This window comes from Polypterus senegalus, chromosome 1, assembly GCF_016835505.1.
Source record: "Polypterus senegalus isolate Bchr_013 chromosome 1, ASM1683550v1, whole genome shotgun sequence".
In the NCBI taxonomy this organism is placed as follows: domain Eukaryota; kingdom Metazoa; phylum Chordata; class Cladistia; order Polypteriformes; family Polypteridae; genus Polypterus; species Polypterus senegalus.
Window position 1 is genome coordinate 205,159,465 of NC_053154.1, and position 18,573 is coordinate 205,178,037.

At 35.1% G+C, this 18,573-nt stretch overlaps 1 protein-coding gene across 1 annotated transcript in view; it reads left to right on the plus strand.

The window, feature by feature from the left end:
• The window catches only part of ints3 (integrator complex subunit 3), a 165,526-nt gene that overhangs the window by 119,676 nt on the left and 27,277 nt on the right, over positions 1-18,573 (plus strand). Inside the window, exons 25-28 of the mRNA XM_039767729.1 lie at positions 4,893-4,941; positions 8,385-8,552; positions 11,639-11,739; positions 15,712-15,784. Coding sequence (XP_039623663.1) covers positions 4,893-4,941; positions 8,385-8,552; positions 11,639-11,739; positions 15,712-15,784 — 391 coding nt within the window. The remainder of the gene's footprint in view (positions 1-4,892; positions 4,942-8,384; positions 8,553-11,638; positions 11,740-15,711; positions 15,785-18,573) is intronic.

The following is an 18,573-nucleotide window of genomic DNA, read 5'->3' on the forward strand; positions in this document are numbered from 1 at the left end:
TCCCGAGGAACTTCCAATTCCACAGTGAATTTCATTTAAATTTCTTTGTCATTTTCTTACCTTGATAAAAGCTTATAGGTGAAAGCAACCTATGCATTTCTGTATGATTGTTTTATTTTTTGTACACTTGACCCAAAGTCTAGAACAGTCAAAGCAAATAGACTCCACTAAAATCCCCACTTTCAAAAAGCAATACATACACATGCTAATTACAGTGGTGTGAAAAACTATTTGCCCCCTCCCTGATTTCTTATTCTTTTGCATGTTTGTCACACAAAATGTTTCTGATCATCAAACACATTTAACCATTAGTCAAATATAACACAAGTAAACACAAAATGCAGTTTTTAAATGATGGTTTTTAGTATTTATGGAGAAAAAAAAATCCAAACCTACATGGCCCTGTGTGAAAAAGTAATTGCCCCCTGAACCTAATAACTGGTTGGGCCACCCTTAGCAGCAATAACTGCAATCAAGCATTTGCAATAACTTGCAATGAGTCTTTTACAGTGCTCTGGAGGAATTTTGGCCCACTCATCTTTGCAGAATTGTTGCAATTCATCTTTATTTGAGGGTTTTCTAGCATGAACCACCTTTTTAAGGTCATGCCATAGCATCTCAATTGGATTCAGGTCAGGACTTTGACTAGGCCACTCCAAAGTCTTCATTTTGTTTTTCTTCAGCCATTCAGAGGTGGATTTGCTGGTGTGTTTTGGGTCATTGTCCTGTTGCAGCACCCAAGATCGCTTCAGCTTGAGTTGACGAACAGATGGCCGGACATTCTCCTTCAGGATTTTTTTCTAGACAGTAGAATTCATGGTTCCATCTATCATAGCAAGCCTTCCAGGTTCTGAAGCAGCAAAACAACCCCAGACCATCACACTACCACCACCATATTTTACTGTTGGTATGATGTTCTTTTTCTGAAATGCTGTGTTCCTTTTACTCCAGATATAACGGGACATTTGCCTTCCAAAAAAGTTCAACTTTTGTCTCATCAGTCTACAAGGTATTTTCCCAAAAGCCTTGGCAATCATTGAGATGTTTCTTAGCAAAATTGAGACGAGCCCTAATGTTCTTTTTGCTTAACAGTGGTTTGCGTCTTGGAAATCTGCCATGCAGGCCGTTTTTGCCCAGTCTCTTTCTTATGGTGGAGTCGTGAACACTGACCTTAATTGAGGCAAGTGAGGCCTGCAGTTCTTTAGACGTTGTCCTGGGGGCTTTTGTGACCTCTCGGATAAGTCGTCTCTGCGCTCTTGGGGTAATTTTGGTCAGCCGGCCACTCCTGGGAAGGTTCACCACTGTTCCATGTTTTTGCCATTTGTGGATAATGGCTCTCACTGTGGTTGCTGGAGTCCCAAAGCTTTAGAAATGGCTTTATAACCTTTACCAGACTGATAGATCTCAATTACTTCTGTTCTCATTTGTTCCTGAATTTCTTTGGATCTTGGCATGATATCTAGCTTTTGAGGTGCTTTTGGTCTACTTCTCTGTGCCAGGCAGCTCCTATTTAAGTGATTTCTTGATTGAAACAGGTGTGGCAGTAATCAGGCCTGGGTGTGGCTACGGAAATTGAACTCAGGTGTGATACACCACAGTTATTTTTTAACAAGGGGGCAATTACATTTTCACACAGGGCCATGTAGGTTTGGATTTTTTTTCTCCCTAAATAATAAAACCATCATTTAAAAACTGCATTTTGTGTTTAGTTGTGTTATATTTGACTAATGGTTAAATGTGTTTGATGATCAGAAACATTTTGTGTGACAAACATGCAAAAGAATAAGAAATCAGGAAGGGGGCAAATAGTTTTTCACACCACTGTATGTCTGAGGTGTTGCTTTTGCTATTTTTCTGTACTTTGTTAATTGAAAGGAAATGCCCAGCTGATGTCCTTTTAACAGTATCATTTCACTGAATTAAACCTTGGGTGGTAGAGCATTTTGTATCCAAAGTTAGATTTTTATGTACTTATAAGCTAGATTAAGAGAGTTGTCACTATAAACACAATGAATACAGTGTTTGCCATCATAACAGTCATCATAATTTTGTTTCTTTAATACTAACAATGAAGAACAAAAGAAAATTGCAGGAATTGTAGAAGGATGAAAGTGTATATCCTGTGTAACACTTTATATGTTGAGTTTATGTATTCTTAGTCTACTTCACAATTATTGACATCACTGGTAAAAAAAAAAAAAAATCAAACAACAAAGGCTGACATAGTCACAGTTCTGGAGACCTATGTCCTCTAGCTGCTCACTCCGTCCTGGGCATTCTACAGTATTATATAAGTTGTGCTGGACAGTCTAGTAAGACAACAAAATCCACAGGTGAAAGGATACTAAGGCACACAGCATCTATACTTTCATTCACATGAGCATAAAAATAAGGAAATCTGACTGGTACATAAAGGCTGCGTGTTTATTGGGGATTGTTTAGCACAGACAGTGTCCTTATTTTCTTGGTGAAAAACAATAGTCTTAAGTTTTTCTACTACTGCATTCTCTCTCTGTCTTGTATATCAGAACCAGATTTCAGTCGCCTACTGATTTACTTCCATCCTTACAGTTTTGCAACTTACTATATTTTATGTCTAGTCTCCCGTTGCAAAGTATAAATACCTGAGGGTAATATCATAACCATATGGGTAGCATTGGTGCATCTCTACCTGAGATTGAAGGGGCATCACTTATATAAGCAGGTAGATCATTCCATAGCTTTGAGGTTCTGTAACTAAATGCTCAACCAGTTTTGTTTTATTAATTACTCATGGAACCCTTAATAGTTTGGCATTTTGACATCTTAAAGTGCACTCTGGTTTGTATTTAACAAGTCCACATAGGTTCAGTATGGCCGAGCTATTTATGGAATTGTATGTAAGAAGGAGCATTTTGACATTAGCCCTAAGCTAATGTGAAAGTCGTTGTATCGTCTTTAGAATAGGAGTTATTAAACAGGAAGTCAGTGTAATTACTTAAGAATATGAGTTATTTGGTTATATTTTCTGGCTTTAGTAATAATTATTCCAGTAGGATTTTGAATATAGAAAGATTTGAACATCCAGTGATTAAAGCATTTTAGTTGGTTTCTGCTTGACAAAAATGCATTAATTAATGTTTCAGTGTCCTCCGTATTTAGAAACTTTCTTAATTTTCCAACATTTTATGCTATATTATATTTAGGTAATGTTGTAATGTGTGTTTAAAAGCCAAACTGTTGTTAACAGATAATGCTTAAATTGATTCAGTAAAACTAGTAGTAGTAAAAGTAATTCAGCCGTAGACCTGCTGAATTAAAAACAGACAGATTGTTTTTTTAATACCTCCATCTCACCAAAAATAACACTTCTGGGTTTTTTTTCTGTCTTCAAAAACAAGTAGTTGCTATCCACCCACTCTTTTAATTCGTTTAAACAATTTATTGAGGACACTATAGGACAAATATCATTTGGTCTGAAAAAGGGGTGTATCAAAGTGTTATCTGCATACAAGTAATAATGAATGTTATGTTTTCTAATTCCATATCCCACCAGATACATGTAAAGTGTAAATAGGGAAGGTCTCAGTATAGAGCCCTTTGGGGTACCATATGTAACTTCTATATATAATAATGTAGTACTGTCAGCACATTTCTGTACATTCTGAAATTGATTTGATAGATACAAACTAAACCACACAGTGCATTGGAGCCCAACATCATTTTCTAGCATATGTAAAAAGAATAGAGTGGTCAGTAATATTGAACGCCACCCTTAAATCTTACAATATAATTGCTGTAGCATTTCATCAGGAGATATTAAAATGCCATTTACAGTAGGAGTTAATGATGTTTATGTACCTTACATTTTTTTCATAACTCAAGTTTTGAGTACAACACAACAGTGATTTTTAGTAGGCAGTTACAGAAAACTAACAAGTGGGATTAAAGACAACCTGTGATTTAAGATCCTGCAGCTATGGTGTGGGTGGTACTCTGATTAGTCAGTTAGGCACTTCTTCTGCTATCATTCAAGATAAAATAAAAGATCACCTTCAGTTAAAATAATAAATGTCTTTCTTAAAAGCTCCAGAAATTTTCCAAGAACTATCACATTATTAACAAAAGCAGTGCACTTATTTGCATACTTTGTCTCTTGCTAACATTGAAGGAAATGTAGTCTGCTATATGTGACATTCCCTCTATCTAGTCTTGTTAAGGCACCAGCGACAATTAAGTTCAGATATTTTGTTTTAGCTTTGGTGGACAAGGTTTCACCTTAATATTTGAGATTGCTGAAAAACAATGTTTTTAGTATCAACATGTACCAATTAGGTAGATAGGTTATCATTGGTCACATAATTCAATGTAGCCTCAGTGTTGGAGACCTTGAGGCAATTGTTAAAGCAAAAGCTCAGTGTAAACTAGGTAGAAGTACTATGTAGCTCCTCCAGGAAAACTTTTGCTTAAAAATATTTTTTAGAACTGTATTACAATGTCTTAACAGGTGTTTAAAAAGCACTCTTTACTTAGTTTATTGAACTTAAGCAGTTTGCCATGAAGAAATGAGTTAAAGTTCTCCCATGCTCTGAGAGACTTGATTCAAATTTTTGATTGCATTTTAGATTGCTTTATTTATTAAATAAATTAAATAAATATCAACATAGTAGATTATTCTGCCATTAAAGTAAAAACATTTCTGTTACTAGTATGTTTTGGAAGATATGATAAATCATTCAATGTCAAAAGATACACATTTTAGTGGATCATACTTTTTCAATGGAATAAAATTTTATTTAGTTCTACTTTTGTTTTCTCATCATGGGAATAATACAGATAACTACCTTATATTTATTAAAAATAATAAATATTCCATTTTATTGAAAGTGATTAATATGTATATTTTTTTGCAGAGCATCCTGAAGCTCTATCTTGTCTTTTGCTACAACTAAGAAGAGAAAAGTAAGTATATTTCTCTGTAGGATAGTTTAAGAAAAATAGAGCCTTTGTTTTTTGCTATTGGTATTTGTCAAGTTTTATTTAGTTGTGTTTTTTTTTTTTGGTTAATTAGAAATTTACGTAGACTGCTCTCACTTATCGTCTTAAAGCTATAAGGACTTTACATTATACTGTACTTAGAAATGTATAGATTTTAATTTGTTTTGTGTTGTTTTTATTTTGTAATATCATGCTATAATGGATTGATCGTCTTTGTGATTTTTTTGCCTTTAGCCTCAACTAACCTTCACAATAATTATTGGCAAAATAAAAATAAGTTGATATATTTAGATGGTTTATCATTTATGTTTTGAGTGAAAGCTATTTGAGCCTGGGATAACATAAGTAATATATGAAGAACTACAGACATAATATATACAGTCATATGAAAATGTTTGAGAACTCCTCTTACTTCTTTGGATTTTTGTTTATCATTGGCTGAGCTTTCAAAGTAGAAACTTCCTTTTAATATATGACTTGCCTTATGGAAACAGTAGTATTTCAGCAGTGACATAAAGTTTATTGGATTAACAGAAAATATGCATCATAACAAAATTACACAGGTGCATACATTTGGGCACCCCAACAGAGATATTACATCAAAACTTAATTGTTCCTCCTTTTGCAAATATAACAGCCTCTAGATGCCTCCTATAGCCTTTGATGAGTGTCTGTATTCTAGATGGAGGTATTTTTGACCATTCTTCCATATAAAATCTCTCCAGTTCAGTTAGATTTGATGGCTGCCGAGCATGGACAGCCTGCTTCAAATCATCCCATAGACTTTCGATGATATTGATATTAAAGTCAGGGGACTGTGATGGCCATTCCAGAACATTGTACTTCTCCCTCTGCATGAATGCCTTTGTAGATTTTGAACTGTGTTTTGGGTCATTGTCTTGTTGGAATATTCAACCCCTGCATAACTTCAACTTTGTGACTGATGCTTGGACATTATCCTGAAGATTTTGCTGATATTGGGTTGAATTCATCCGACCCTCGACTTTAACAAGGGTCATAGTCCCTGAACTAGCCACACAGCCCCACAGCATGATGGAACCTCCACCAAATTTGACAATAGGTAGCAGGTGTTTTTCTTGGAATGAGGTGTTGTTCTTCCACCATGCAAAGCTCTTTTTGTTATGACCAGATAACTCAATTTTTGTCTCATCAGTCCAAAGCACTTTGTTCCAAAATGAATCTTGCTTGTCTGAATGAGCTTTTGCATACAACAAACAACTCTGTTTGTGGCATGAGTTCAGAAAGGGCTTCTTTCTCATCACCCTGCCATACAGATGTTCTTTGCGCAAATTGCGCTGAATTGTAAAAAGATGTACAGATACACCATCTGCAGCAAGATTTTCTTGCAGGTCTTTGGATGTGATCTGTAGGTTGTCTGTAACCACTCTTACAATCCTGCGCATATGCCTCTCCTGTATTTTTCTTGGCCTGTCAGACCTAGGTTTAACAGCAACTGTGCCTGTAGCCTTCCATTTCCTGATTACGTTCCTTACAGTTGAAACTGACAGTTTAAACCTCTGAGATAGCTTTTTGTAGCCTTCCCCTAAACCATAATACTGAACAATATTTGTTTTCAGATCTTTTGAGAGTTGCTTTGAGGATCCCATGCTGTCACTCTTCCGAGGAGAGTCAAAGGGAAGCACAACTTGCAATTGACCACCTTAAATACCATTTCTCATGATTGGACACACCTGTCTATGAAGTTCAAGGCTTAACGAGCTAATCCAACCAATTTGGTGTTGCAAGTAATCAGTATTGAGCAGTTACATACATTCAAATCAGAAAAATTATAAGGATACCCAAATTTCTGCATAGCCAGTTTTTCACATTTGATTTAATTTCATACAACTAAATACTGCTTCACTAAAAATCTTTGTTCGGAAAACATCCCAGTACTCAGATGTTCCTAGGAAATGAAAGACATATCACTGTTATCTTTTTTGTTGAAAGTAGAGTAAATTATTATAAAGGCTGAGAGGGGTTCCCAAACTTTTCCATATGACTGTATATAAATATATACATGGCCGTAGTGCCATAACTGACGCCCCCTCGCAATGCAGGTAATGTGCCTCATTCGGGACTCCATGAGCAACCGCTTGAAAGTCAAACCAATGGTACTCAAGGATTTTCCAGTGAGACACAGTACCAAAGGAGTACAGTCTTTGTCTCAGGTCACTGGATAGCATCCATGTCTCAAAACTATATAGCAAGACAGGAAGCACCAGGACTGTAAAGACTTGGACCTTTGTCCTTTTGCATAGATATCGGGAGCGCCACACACCCCTTTCCAGCAACCTCATGACCCTAGTTATTTAGAAAGTGTGAATAATCAGAAGGAATACTGCTGTATAAAAGTAAATATTTCTAGTTTGCTTCTGGATTAATTTTTTTTATTGATAATGTTTTCTATACACATTTTATATCTAATAAAAGTCATTTTTTAGTTTTTGAAAGTATGACTGTATAACTGAAATTATAAGGGTTGTGCTAGTATTTAAAAATATAATGTTAGGCTAATTGTTAGGAAAAACATAAGCTAGAAACCAAATGTATATGTAGCAGAAAGCTGTTTTATTTTTCTTCTTCCCAAACAAAACACTGATTTTCTTTAGTTTCATAGTTAGTATGATGTAGCTAACAGAGTGACCAGATAGGACAGACTGTTCGCTAGAATTTTTGCACCTGCGGAGCTGCTGTTTTTCTTGAATGGCTTTAATAATCATAATTTATTGTAACATCCCAGTAGTTGGATTTTCAATGATTGATTTATTTATTGGCAGCAGGTGTTTTCCATTATGTGATTTTAATGCAAACCATTGTTAGTTTTAATTTAGACAGATTTGCCATGTTTTTTTGGTTTTACACAAGAATATACAGGTTAAAGTTTAACACACATTTTTTTAATCTGTTTTCATAGTTATGATTGAAAGTTTGGATGTGATTTTTCAGCCCTCGTGTAAAATCTGTTTTCCTTATCGTATTGAAGTAACTTTTCTAGCTGACTCTGGGTTATTTTTATAGTTAATTTATTGTTAATGAAATGGTTGCTGCTTTACCCTTAGCAGATGGAAGCATCTAATTAAACTTTTGATTGTATGGTTTGTGTAGCTTGTTGGCTTTTATTCTAACATTAAGTTTTCATGAAATGCTGTTTCTTTAAGATAACAAAGGTGCAATGTGTCCTTTACTTTTCATTTGCTTTAATAATGTTGCAAAGTGATTAGTTTAAACTAACCATTCATCCTTTTTAATACTCATTCTGTACGATGTTCTATATGACAGTTTTAATTAATTAAATTAACTTTTAACAAAAATCTTCTTAGGTTCATTATTTTAAGTTTACTTCAACACAAATTATCTTTTTTATGTTTGTTTTCCTCTGATAGGCCAAGTGAGGAGATGGTAAAAATGGTCTTAAGTCGACCCTGTCATACTGAAGACCAGTTTACAACCAGTATACTCCGGCACTGGGCAGCCAAGCATGAAGACTTGCTTTCTGAACATATAAAGGCCCTGTTAATTAAGAATAACAGTCTTCCAAGGAAACGCCAGAGGTTCTTGCTTGAGTTTGTTGCTTCTAATGCTAACTAAAACACACATTTACAGCAGTATACATTAATAATTAAGCTGAGGAAAGGGTCATTCTCTTTAGCAGTTGTGTTCAAGTGTTTCTATTAATCTACAGTTAATTAAGACAGTGAAACTTTGCCTGGGTGTTCACCATTTTCATTGTGATCTGAGCATTGCCATCCTTCTTAAATAAAGACTGCTTAGAACAGTAGTGGTTTGTTAGGGCTTTGAAGTTGAGAATAGCAAAACTTAGAAAAAGACACAGGACAGAGTTGTTGCGGCACCTGAAAAAATTATATATTGATAATATGTCAAATAACATTTTTAATACAAATTCAGTTGATGTTTTTAAAGCATATGGATTAAAAAGTGTTCAGACTCAACCTCTTTTTTTGCATACTTGTGTTGTAGATTTAATTTTAAATTGATCAATTTGAAATTTTTGCTCATCAGTCTACACTCAATAACCCATAATGTCAAATTAAAAGCATGTTTTCAGGAAGGTTTACAGATATACTAAAAAGCAAAAATTGGAATCTCTCATTTATTTAAATATTCAAATCCCTTGTTGTGGCACTCCAAAATTTTGGTCAGGCACATGCTGTTTTCTTTAATTATCCTTGTAACATGTCAAATTGAATTTACTGGATATCATTTAGAAAGGCACACACCTGTGCCTATATCAGGGCCCACAATTCACACTGAAAGCCAGGGCAAAAACCAAGCCATTCTCTGTCGACATCTGTGATAACATTGTGGTGATGCATAGACCAGGGCAAAGCCATATCAACATATATAGCCGTTTCTTAAGCTTGGGCTGTTGGCAGGAGCACAGTGGCCTCAATATTTGTGAATGAAAGTAGTTTAGAACCAGTTGGACTCCCATGTCAGCAACATTCCATCAATAACACATGTATGATAGAGTGGCTAGACAGAAGACAATCTTATGGAGCCTGCCATATGGTATGCAAAGGACCCAATAGCATGAGGGAAAGGATTCTCTCATCTGGTGAGGTCAAAATTAAACTGTTTTTCAGAACTCCAAGAACTATGTATGACAAAGACCAGACACTGATCATCACCTGCCTAATACCATCCCTTTGCTGAAGCATGGTGGTGGCAGCATCTTGCTGTGGAGGTGTGTTTCAGCGGCAGGTACAGAGAGACTGGTCAGAATTGAGAGAAGTATCATTACAGCCAAATACAGAGAGATCCTTGAAGAAAGCTTCCTGCAGAGTGCCCACGACTTGAAACTTGAACAAAATTTAATCTTTCAGCCTGAAAATGACCCCAAGCATATAGCCAAGGCAATGCTGGGGTGATTTCAGGACAGGATTCAGACTTAAACCTCATAGAACGTATGGAGAGACCTGAAGATGGCAGTTTACTGTTGCTTCCTGTCCAATGTAACAGAGCTTGAGTAGGTCTGTCAGGAAGACTGGGGTAACCTGGCCAAATCTGGATATGCAAAGCATTTCCATATTTACTCAAGAAGACTCTAAGCTGTAATTGCTGCCAAAGTAACTTCTTCAAAATACTGAATTAAGGTTCTGAATACTTGTGTGAATGCAAGATTTTAGTTTTTGACTTTTAATAAATGAGTGTAGTAGGTTATCGAGTGTAGATGGAATTGGCAAAATGGCAAATTAATCCATTTTAAATTAAATATACAACTCAATAAAGTACAGAAAGAGAAAGGGTCGAAATACTTTCTGAATCCACTGGAGCTTTAGATGATTAAGTAGGGCAACAGCTTGCATTTTGATAATGGTTAGACTGCTCAGTGCGTGAAATCCTATGCCTACTGTTGCTTTAGGTGTATATTTGTTTGTGCATTGTGATGAACTGGCATTATTGGTTCATGTTAGGCCCTGATTCCCAGCAACCCCTTAGTGGCAAAAAAAAGTGAATTGATAATGCAGATTTGTTTCTGCTGCTTTGTTTAATAAATGTGTAATTTCACTTCAAAATGAGGCTGCGTCAGAAGAGTTTTGCCCTGTTGTAAGAAACTACCTTGGTCCTATTCCTCTAATGGCGACACTCAGTATGAAAATATACCTTAGTGTGTAAACAATAGTTATCTGACCAAACTTAATTTCTTGAATTTTAAGTTATGCTAAGTCAGGTTGATGTTCATTTGTTTGTCTAATTTGTGCTGAACCGTAATATTTACAGTTTTTTGCAAGTGTAACTTGTTTTATATCACCAGTGCTTGAGTGCCACCTGCTGATTTATTTATGTTAGCTAATTATAATAGTTTTCATCTGTCTTTTTATGGTGTATAAGGTTGGAAAAGGATTTTTTTTGGCTGTATGTAGTGTGTTTTTATAATGCACCCCCATAAATGGTTTAGCATTTAGAAATGTCTCTCTCCGCTTCTAATTTAAACAGTCACAGTATTATTCTAATGAAAGCTGCTGCTCTACCAAAAATGTAATTTTTATTTACTTGCCTAGTATTTAGTACAGATGTGATGTAAAAAAAGAAATGTATGTAACTCATTATATGGGTCTGTGCCTAAGTTACTGGCAGCCTTGTCCTCTGCACCCAATCCTCAGAGCTAAAGTAGGATGATATTAATAAAGTATCTCTTCACTTGAGCCTGTATGCATTTTTTCTCATTTTTCTGTTACTCCCTCTTTCTCTGTGTAACCCACCTTCTCACTGAAGGGCCCTTGCTGATAAAAGTATAAGGTGCGGTTCTCCATCTGCCAGCTGGGGCTCCTGCAGGGCTTCCATTTAAGAACTGTCATTTATGCTTATTGATGTCATCTGCAATTTTTTTTATGTAAAATTGAAAAGAAGTACATTTTTATATTTGTAGAGCTGAATTTCTGGCCCAGTAGCTGAATGTAGTGATGAGCCATTTTTTATAGTTATGAGAAATATAAATACATATTCAAATTCTTAATTTCAGTACCATAAGTTCTTAAATTATTTGACAAGTAAAAAACATACATTTATTTTTAGTTGCAGAGCTAATTTTTTCAAATGGTCTTAATTGTGATTTATTTTTCAGAGTCAATGTTAGCTTTTAATACTTCTTTGTTTCCCCTTTCTCACTGTCCAGTTTGCGAAGTTCAAGCAGTAAGCTTGCCCAGTTGACTTTGGAACAGATCCTAGAGCATTTGGACAACCTGAGGCTGAGTCTGATTAACACCAAGCAGAACTGTAAGTATACAGGTAGAAATTTAAGCACTTGACAAACTCTTGGTGCAGTCACTACTCCTGTAGCCATTCACAAGTAAAGACTGATAGTTATGTTATAATATGGCCAAGAAAAGTGTTTTCTCCCTTAGAAAGTAATGATAGACTTTGCTCATCAGTTCTCTTACAAAATGAACTGTTTAATTTAGCAACAAAATGTGCAGTACATTAGGGCTGCAACAATGATTATATTGACAATTAATCTGTTGGTTATTTTGTCAATTAATCGATTAGTTGGATTGTTTAAAGAAATCCAAGATTTTTTTTTTTTTCATTTCAAATTAAATGCTTAAAGTGTATGGAATGGAACTTTTCACCAAAAAACAAGCTTGTATATAATTTTCAGAAAAGTGTTTTTAAAATGAACTACTTGTAGATATATTAAACAAAATAATAGGTTTTATAAAACATTTATATAATAAATTGAAAGTAAATGTTAATAAAAATAAAACATTTAATGGCACTTGTGGTTCTGGTTGTGCAATGAACACACACACACACAGCTACTTAAAAACCCCAAAATTTTCATTAAATTAATTAACACTAGAATTACCAGAGCCTACGAAAAAAGTTGTAGATCCCGTCCCACCTTAAATCGCTTCTAACCCCTCCATCATTGTCTTTTGTCCTTTAAATGTGTTTATAAGCAGCAACCAGTCTGCTATCACATCCTCCACCAGCGCACAGTTTTCTCAGCTCAAGTCTGCTTACCTGCGTGTCAGTTGCTTGGAGTTGTATAGAGTGAGAAGTCAAGCAAAATCACACCTTTTATAAATACTATATCGTTATTTGGAACACATGCATTTCATGTGTGTTCCGTGTCTACAGCGATCTATGTAAACACATAGTTAAAAAAGAAGCGTTTTTCATGTTTTAATAAAACAAGCAAGCTGAGCCATGAACACTCTTCTTTTCTTAGTGGCCGCTGTGAATACCTTGCAGAGTACATGTGCGTTGATCACCGCCAGTATGTTGTAGCACACAGCAACTGGCCACCTGCATGTTCTTGCGCGCACTGAATAAGCTCCTGATATGACTCTAAGTAATAGCGCCAGCATAAATTCACACCCGATCTGACGCTGTTTGTTTTCAAATAATATTGCATTAGTGTGATGATGTTTTCACATATATTGTCTCTTTCTTTCAGGTGTGTAATAGAAATCACAGCATAGTGAGAAGTGTGTACATTGTAACAGGTACACATGTTGTAAATGTAGGAAGGACGATCCTTGCATGTGTGTGAACTGTTAACATTTGAATCTGATGATTGCATATAGCGCTGAACTTACTGCTTTGTACTATTCTGTCCTCTGCATGTCCTGGAGTACAAAAGAAACAGCATACAGCAACATGTGGGGACTGGCAAGATCAGGGGAAAAAAAATGCGGTCACTGATTACAAACCGCAAGATTTTATGTGAATGAATATGAATAATATGAATAATATGCCACAAAGTTATCTCAAATGTACTATATAGGTCATAAAATGAATAATTCCAAATATCATATATACCTGTGTTTTTTGGGGGGTTTTTTTTGACATCATACACCATAAGGTGCATACTAATTCAGCGTGAGCAGGAACACTCAATAAAACTGAATAAAAAAAAAATCAAGTGACGGTGAGATACAAAGAAGGCAAATTCGCCAGCGTCTGTGTGTCAGCTTTAATCCCTCCAGATGAGAGAATGTCCAGTTTCATTGTCTCAAAACACCACTCACCTCTCCAGTTATTCCCAGTTTCAAATAAAAACTAACAGCATCAGATCCCTGGGTGGGGGGCGGTAGTATGTATCGTGATCGTGATTAAGAGAGAATAAAAGTGAAAAAAAAGGTAACTTTTACAAGTGCTATAAATGTACACCGTGTGCTACAGACGCAAATCAAGTGTATGTGTGTACTATATAATATTAACAGTAAAAGCAGCTCACTACTTAAAACGGTAAATATAGGAGTGAGCCGGGATCAAACCGGGGACTTTTGATTACAAGTCAGCAAATCTTACCGCTACACCACGGAAGCTGTTGTATTTTAATTGAACCTTTTGTGAAAGTGTTTATTTGATCTTTGTACTTCAGGCTTCATACATTATATAGTTTATTCCTACATTTTGTCATTTACTACTAAAATATGAAAAACATTTCTGTTTTAAAAATGTGTTCACACAGATTATTGTAGAAACGGAACACATATGAAATGCGTGTGTTCCAAATAACTATCTGTTATTTCCATTCTAAAACTGGGCATGAGCTGGGAGAAGTTCATGCACATTCTAAGTCGTGGGGGGGAATAGCCAGCTGCTTGTCTTTATCACCACATTTACAGGACAAAGGACGCTGGCGGAGAGGTGCGAACGGATTTAAGGTGGGCCGGATCTACAAGTTTTTTTGTAGGCTGTGGTAATTCTAGTATTAAACTGGTAAAGTGGCTTATACATTTATAATCACATTAAATAAACACTTCAAAATTAAACATGTAGTTTAAGTTACTAGTTTTATTTTCTGTAAAAGCTATGTCTTACTGGTAAAGCATAATAAAAATATGCAACCATCACAATAGTTCACCACAGAAGTCTGTTGCACCATCATTACTTTATTAGTTTCATTTTTTTTTTTTTTTGTTTAGGTCTACAGCAGTGTTTGAAATTAGTTCAGCACAAAAAACATTGTTGTCATATTGGGGAAATGTCCATATTATTTTTCTTTTGCAGCAAAACAAGTGGTTTCATTTGTGTGTTGTTCTTCCTCTGGTAATATGCTGTTTATTTTAATTGAAAGGTCTTTTTGCATCATTTTTTTTTGTCTGCAAACCTCTTACTATTGCAGATACTTTGGCATATTTATTTGCAGTGAACATACTGTCGCAGCCTGCTGCATATCATTTGCTGTCAAGCGTGTGCTGGTAGATTTTCATAGTTGAAACTCTGTGGTGCTGCCATAAAATCTGTTTATAGGCTAAATTGGGCTTGCTGCAGCAGTACTTGCACATTGTCCCGTCTTCGTCCAGATTGTATAAAAGCCAGTTGGAGCCCAATAGACAACTAGTCTGAAACCTACACTTTTCTACCCCACTCCTACCTTTTGACTCGGAATGAGCAATGCACCTTTCACAGTTGATGTGCTGTACTCGCTGCTTTTTTGTATCTGTATGGTACTAGAGTTTTTGATTTCCTTTGCATACAAGACTGAAAAAAATAAACAGTTTTCTGCACAGACGGAGACATAAGTTTCTTTGCATCCATATTTTGTAAATACACATGTATGCATGTATTTTCAGCACTCTAACTTAGCAGAGTGACCGTGGCAAAAAAAAAATCAAATATGGCAAAAGAAATTACCTTTCCAAATTATAGTTAAAACACTGATGTTAAAAGAATATCAGCAATATATGAGTTTTCCTTTTTTTTTTTTTTTTTTAATATAATTTGAAATATTTTATTTTTGTGGTTGCATTCAACATGATACCAAAGTTTAATACTACACCAAATCTGATTATATTAGCCACTTTTCTATTTAACATTTATTTTTTCAAGTTTGTGTGTTAACTTTCACGTGCCTGTTTCACTGTCATTTGCTGGCTGTGAAAAAAACTGAACAATTACTGCTTTTCATGTAAACCACTAGAATGAAATTAAATTAGACCTATGGAAGTTTTCTAGAGTTAAATACTTTGATGCCTGAAAATAAATATACTTTTCTAAAGTACTTTATTGTTATTTCAGCAGACTTTTGAACATAATACCAAAAATTATTTTTATAAGTTGTATATTATACCTAATTACCTTAATAATATTAAAAAAATATGTCAAAATCATCTATAGACTGGCAGTACATAACTTTCTGAGCAACACTCGGAATTAACCTGTTATCATAATTCTAATGACTTTGATATGAGTACATTGTTTTTCAGACTTATCTCTGTTCTTTTTTCCCTTTAGTTTTCAACCAAACCCCTATTCTGCAGGCATTACAACATGTCCAGGCAAGCTGTGATGAAGCTCACAAGATGCGGTGAGGAATATTTAATTGTTTAACTACATTATTTTAGAAGAATGACTAGATAAATCCTGGTCTACTTTTATTCCTTTAATGAGGGTTTTTTAAGATTAGCTAGCAATGGAAAGTTAGAATTTTTTTAAAATAATGTTTCTCTATTTAATCTGTTGTTCCAATTTATGGCACTTTGCCTTAGTGGATTTTGAATAATCTCATTTTCACATGCAATAATGACTTGGGGGAAGTGAAAATATTATTGAAATGTAAGATTACCCAAGTGTTCTTGGAGCTCCTACTTCATCTTTTAAAATGTTGTGTCATTTATATAAAGTGTTAAGAGTTTACTGTTCCTAGTAGAATTGTTGAGGTTTCTGATATGTTTTTTTGTTCATTATATTAGTGCTTGCATTTGATTTTAATAGTAGCATAAATGTGTCTTGCTGCTTACATTGGCATAATGTGTTTGTAATATATACAGTAGTACTGACAATGCATCAATATTTGTACCAAAAGTTGTACCGGTACCTCTTATATTCACTGCAGTAGCAGTTTCTGTAACTGAAACCAGCTTACAAAGCACAATACAGGTGTGCTGCATTCACATGGTGTGAGAATTTTTAGATGTAACCTTTCAAAATGCATGGTAAAACTGTACTACATGCTTGCCTGACCAAAATGACTGGCTAGTTGTGCTTGTCGTGCATTACTTATTAATGAAGCAATTTCTTCCTTAAATCTCTTTACCGTGTTTGTTCAACCTGCCAAATATGGAATGTTTACATGGAAATTTACAGTTAAAGAAACTTTTTGCAGCTTATAGCATTTCTGAATATCATGATACTAATTTAGGAATGTAAATATATTATCAAACCGTGTACTGTACTGAGAGTGATAGTTTAAATAAAAATACACAATATTCCACTTTCTTCATAAACATTTTATACATCAAAGTGTTTAGATATACAGTACTTTTATTTGACCCCAAGGTGAAATTAAATGTAACTTTACAACCGCTCGAGAAGAAAAGTGATATCTATCTAAATCAGGGGTCTCGAACATATTGCTCTCGAGCTACTGGTAGCTCACAACCCCTTTCCAAGTAGCTCGCCAAAGGGTTAATGAATCCTACATAAATTTGAAAACTTGATTAGTCAAATTAGGGGTGAGCAATCTTTCAAAAAAATCATATCACGATCCACAATCTGAATTGCAATCTATCTTTTCAGTGTGGCATACGCTTAAGAGAATATCTGGACTCAAACTCATTGAGACCTAAGTAACACGTTATTTTAAATATCAAACAAAGTTGAATTCAATTGTTCTCTTGTTCACTAGCTAAGCGGAGTTAAGGAACACGCCCTGAAGCTGGTGAGTGAGTGAGGAAGGCCTCTTCCCTTGGCCCGCAGTGTGGTTTGCCCAAATATATCGGTACCACAAACGAACTATGATATATAGCGAAATGAGAGAAGTCGCAAAATCAACCAGAATACTCAAGCAAATTATAGAAAAAAACCTGATCTGAATCCATTAAGTAGTTCTCTCGTGAAAAGTGGACAGACATACATACAGACAGACAGAAATTGGATTTTATATATTATATATTACTAAACCTTCAAAATAATGTGCAGTCTCAACAGCATTCTCGGCATTTCTGGAGCTTAGTAGAGCCAGATAACTATAAAAATCTTCACCAAGCAGCTCTGAAAATGTCTGCTTTATTTGGGTCTACATACCTCAGTGAGTCTGCCTTTTCTGACATGAATGTCATGAAATCAAAGTTCAGAACAAGACTGACAGATGAACATTTAAATGACTCCATAAGAGTGAACACACTCCACCATACACCTCTCTTGTTGACTCCATGCAGTGCAAGTCATCTGACTAACTAAAAAACACATCACACATGCAACTGGACATGTGAATACTCTTGTGAAGTGAAATTGCATGTAACAAAATGACAAATGAATAAATGATATCTGTGTATTTGTAATTGCATTGTTTTGTTTTGACAGCATTCATGTTTTAATTAAATAGTGTGAGATACTCTAGAAAATGCATACAGACATACAAAATGCACTTGCAGGTGAACTAAATGTTTTTTGTGATGTTTTAATTCAAAATGTGAGTTGTGGACACCAACATTTTGTAAGTGTTCAGTCAAAACAAGCTTATTCAGTTTGCTTGGGTTAAAATAAGCTATGAGAATAAATGTTAGAAAAAATGAGTAGCTGTCGGCCATTTTCATTTTGTAAAAGTAGCTCTGAGGAGAAAAAAGGTTAGAGAACCCTGATCTAAATATTATAATAAACAATACTCCTCCCCATATACACATAAGGACATCTGGCTTGGATAATGAAGAGATACTACTGTCAATAACTGGCTTGTAGGTGGCAGCAAAATGGTGAGATCTGTGAACATGTACCACAGCTTTGCATTTAAAGTCATTAAAATTTGAATACAGAAGCTCCAGTTTTTCTTGTCCACAAAAGCAACATGCCATTTTGTAGTCCGTTCCCTCCAAATATGTCTGGTTGAATGACTAATATTCAAAATGTTTAGAACAGAGTGAATCATCTGTTTCAGAGTTTTAAAAATAAGCACCAACATAATCGTGCAACACCCCCACCCCCCAGTTGATAACATTGATGAAGTCAGACTGCATTTCCAAGTCTGGATTGCACATTACAGCTTAAATTGAAATATGCTCACTTTTTTAGTATATCTTATTCACCTAAGTCTCCTTCAGACCGTCTCCTGCTTTTTCCATTCCCATCTGATCATATCAGATGAAACCCATCCACTAT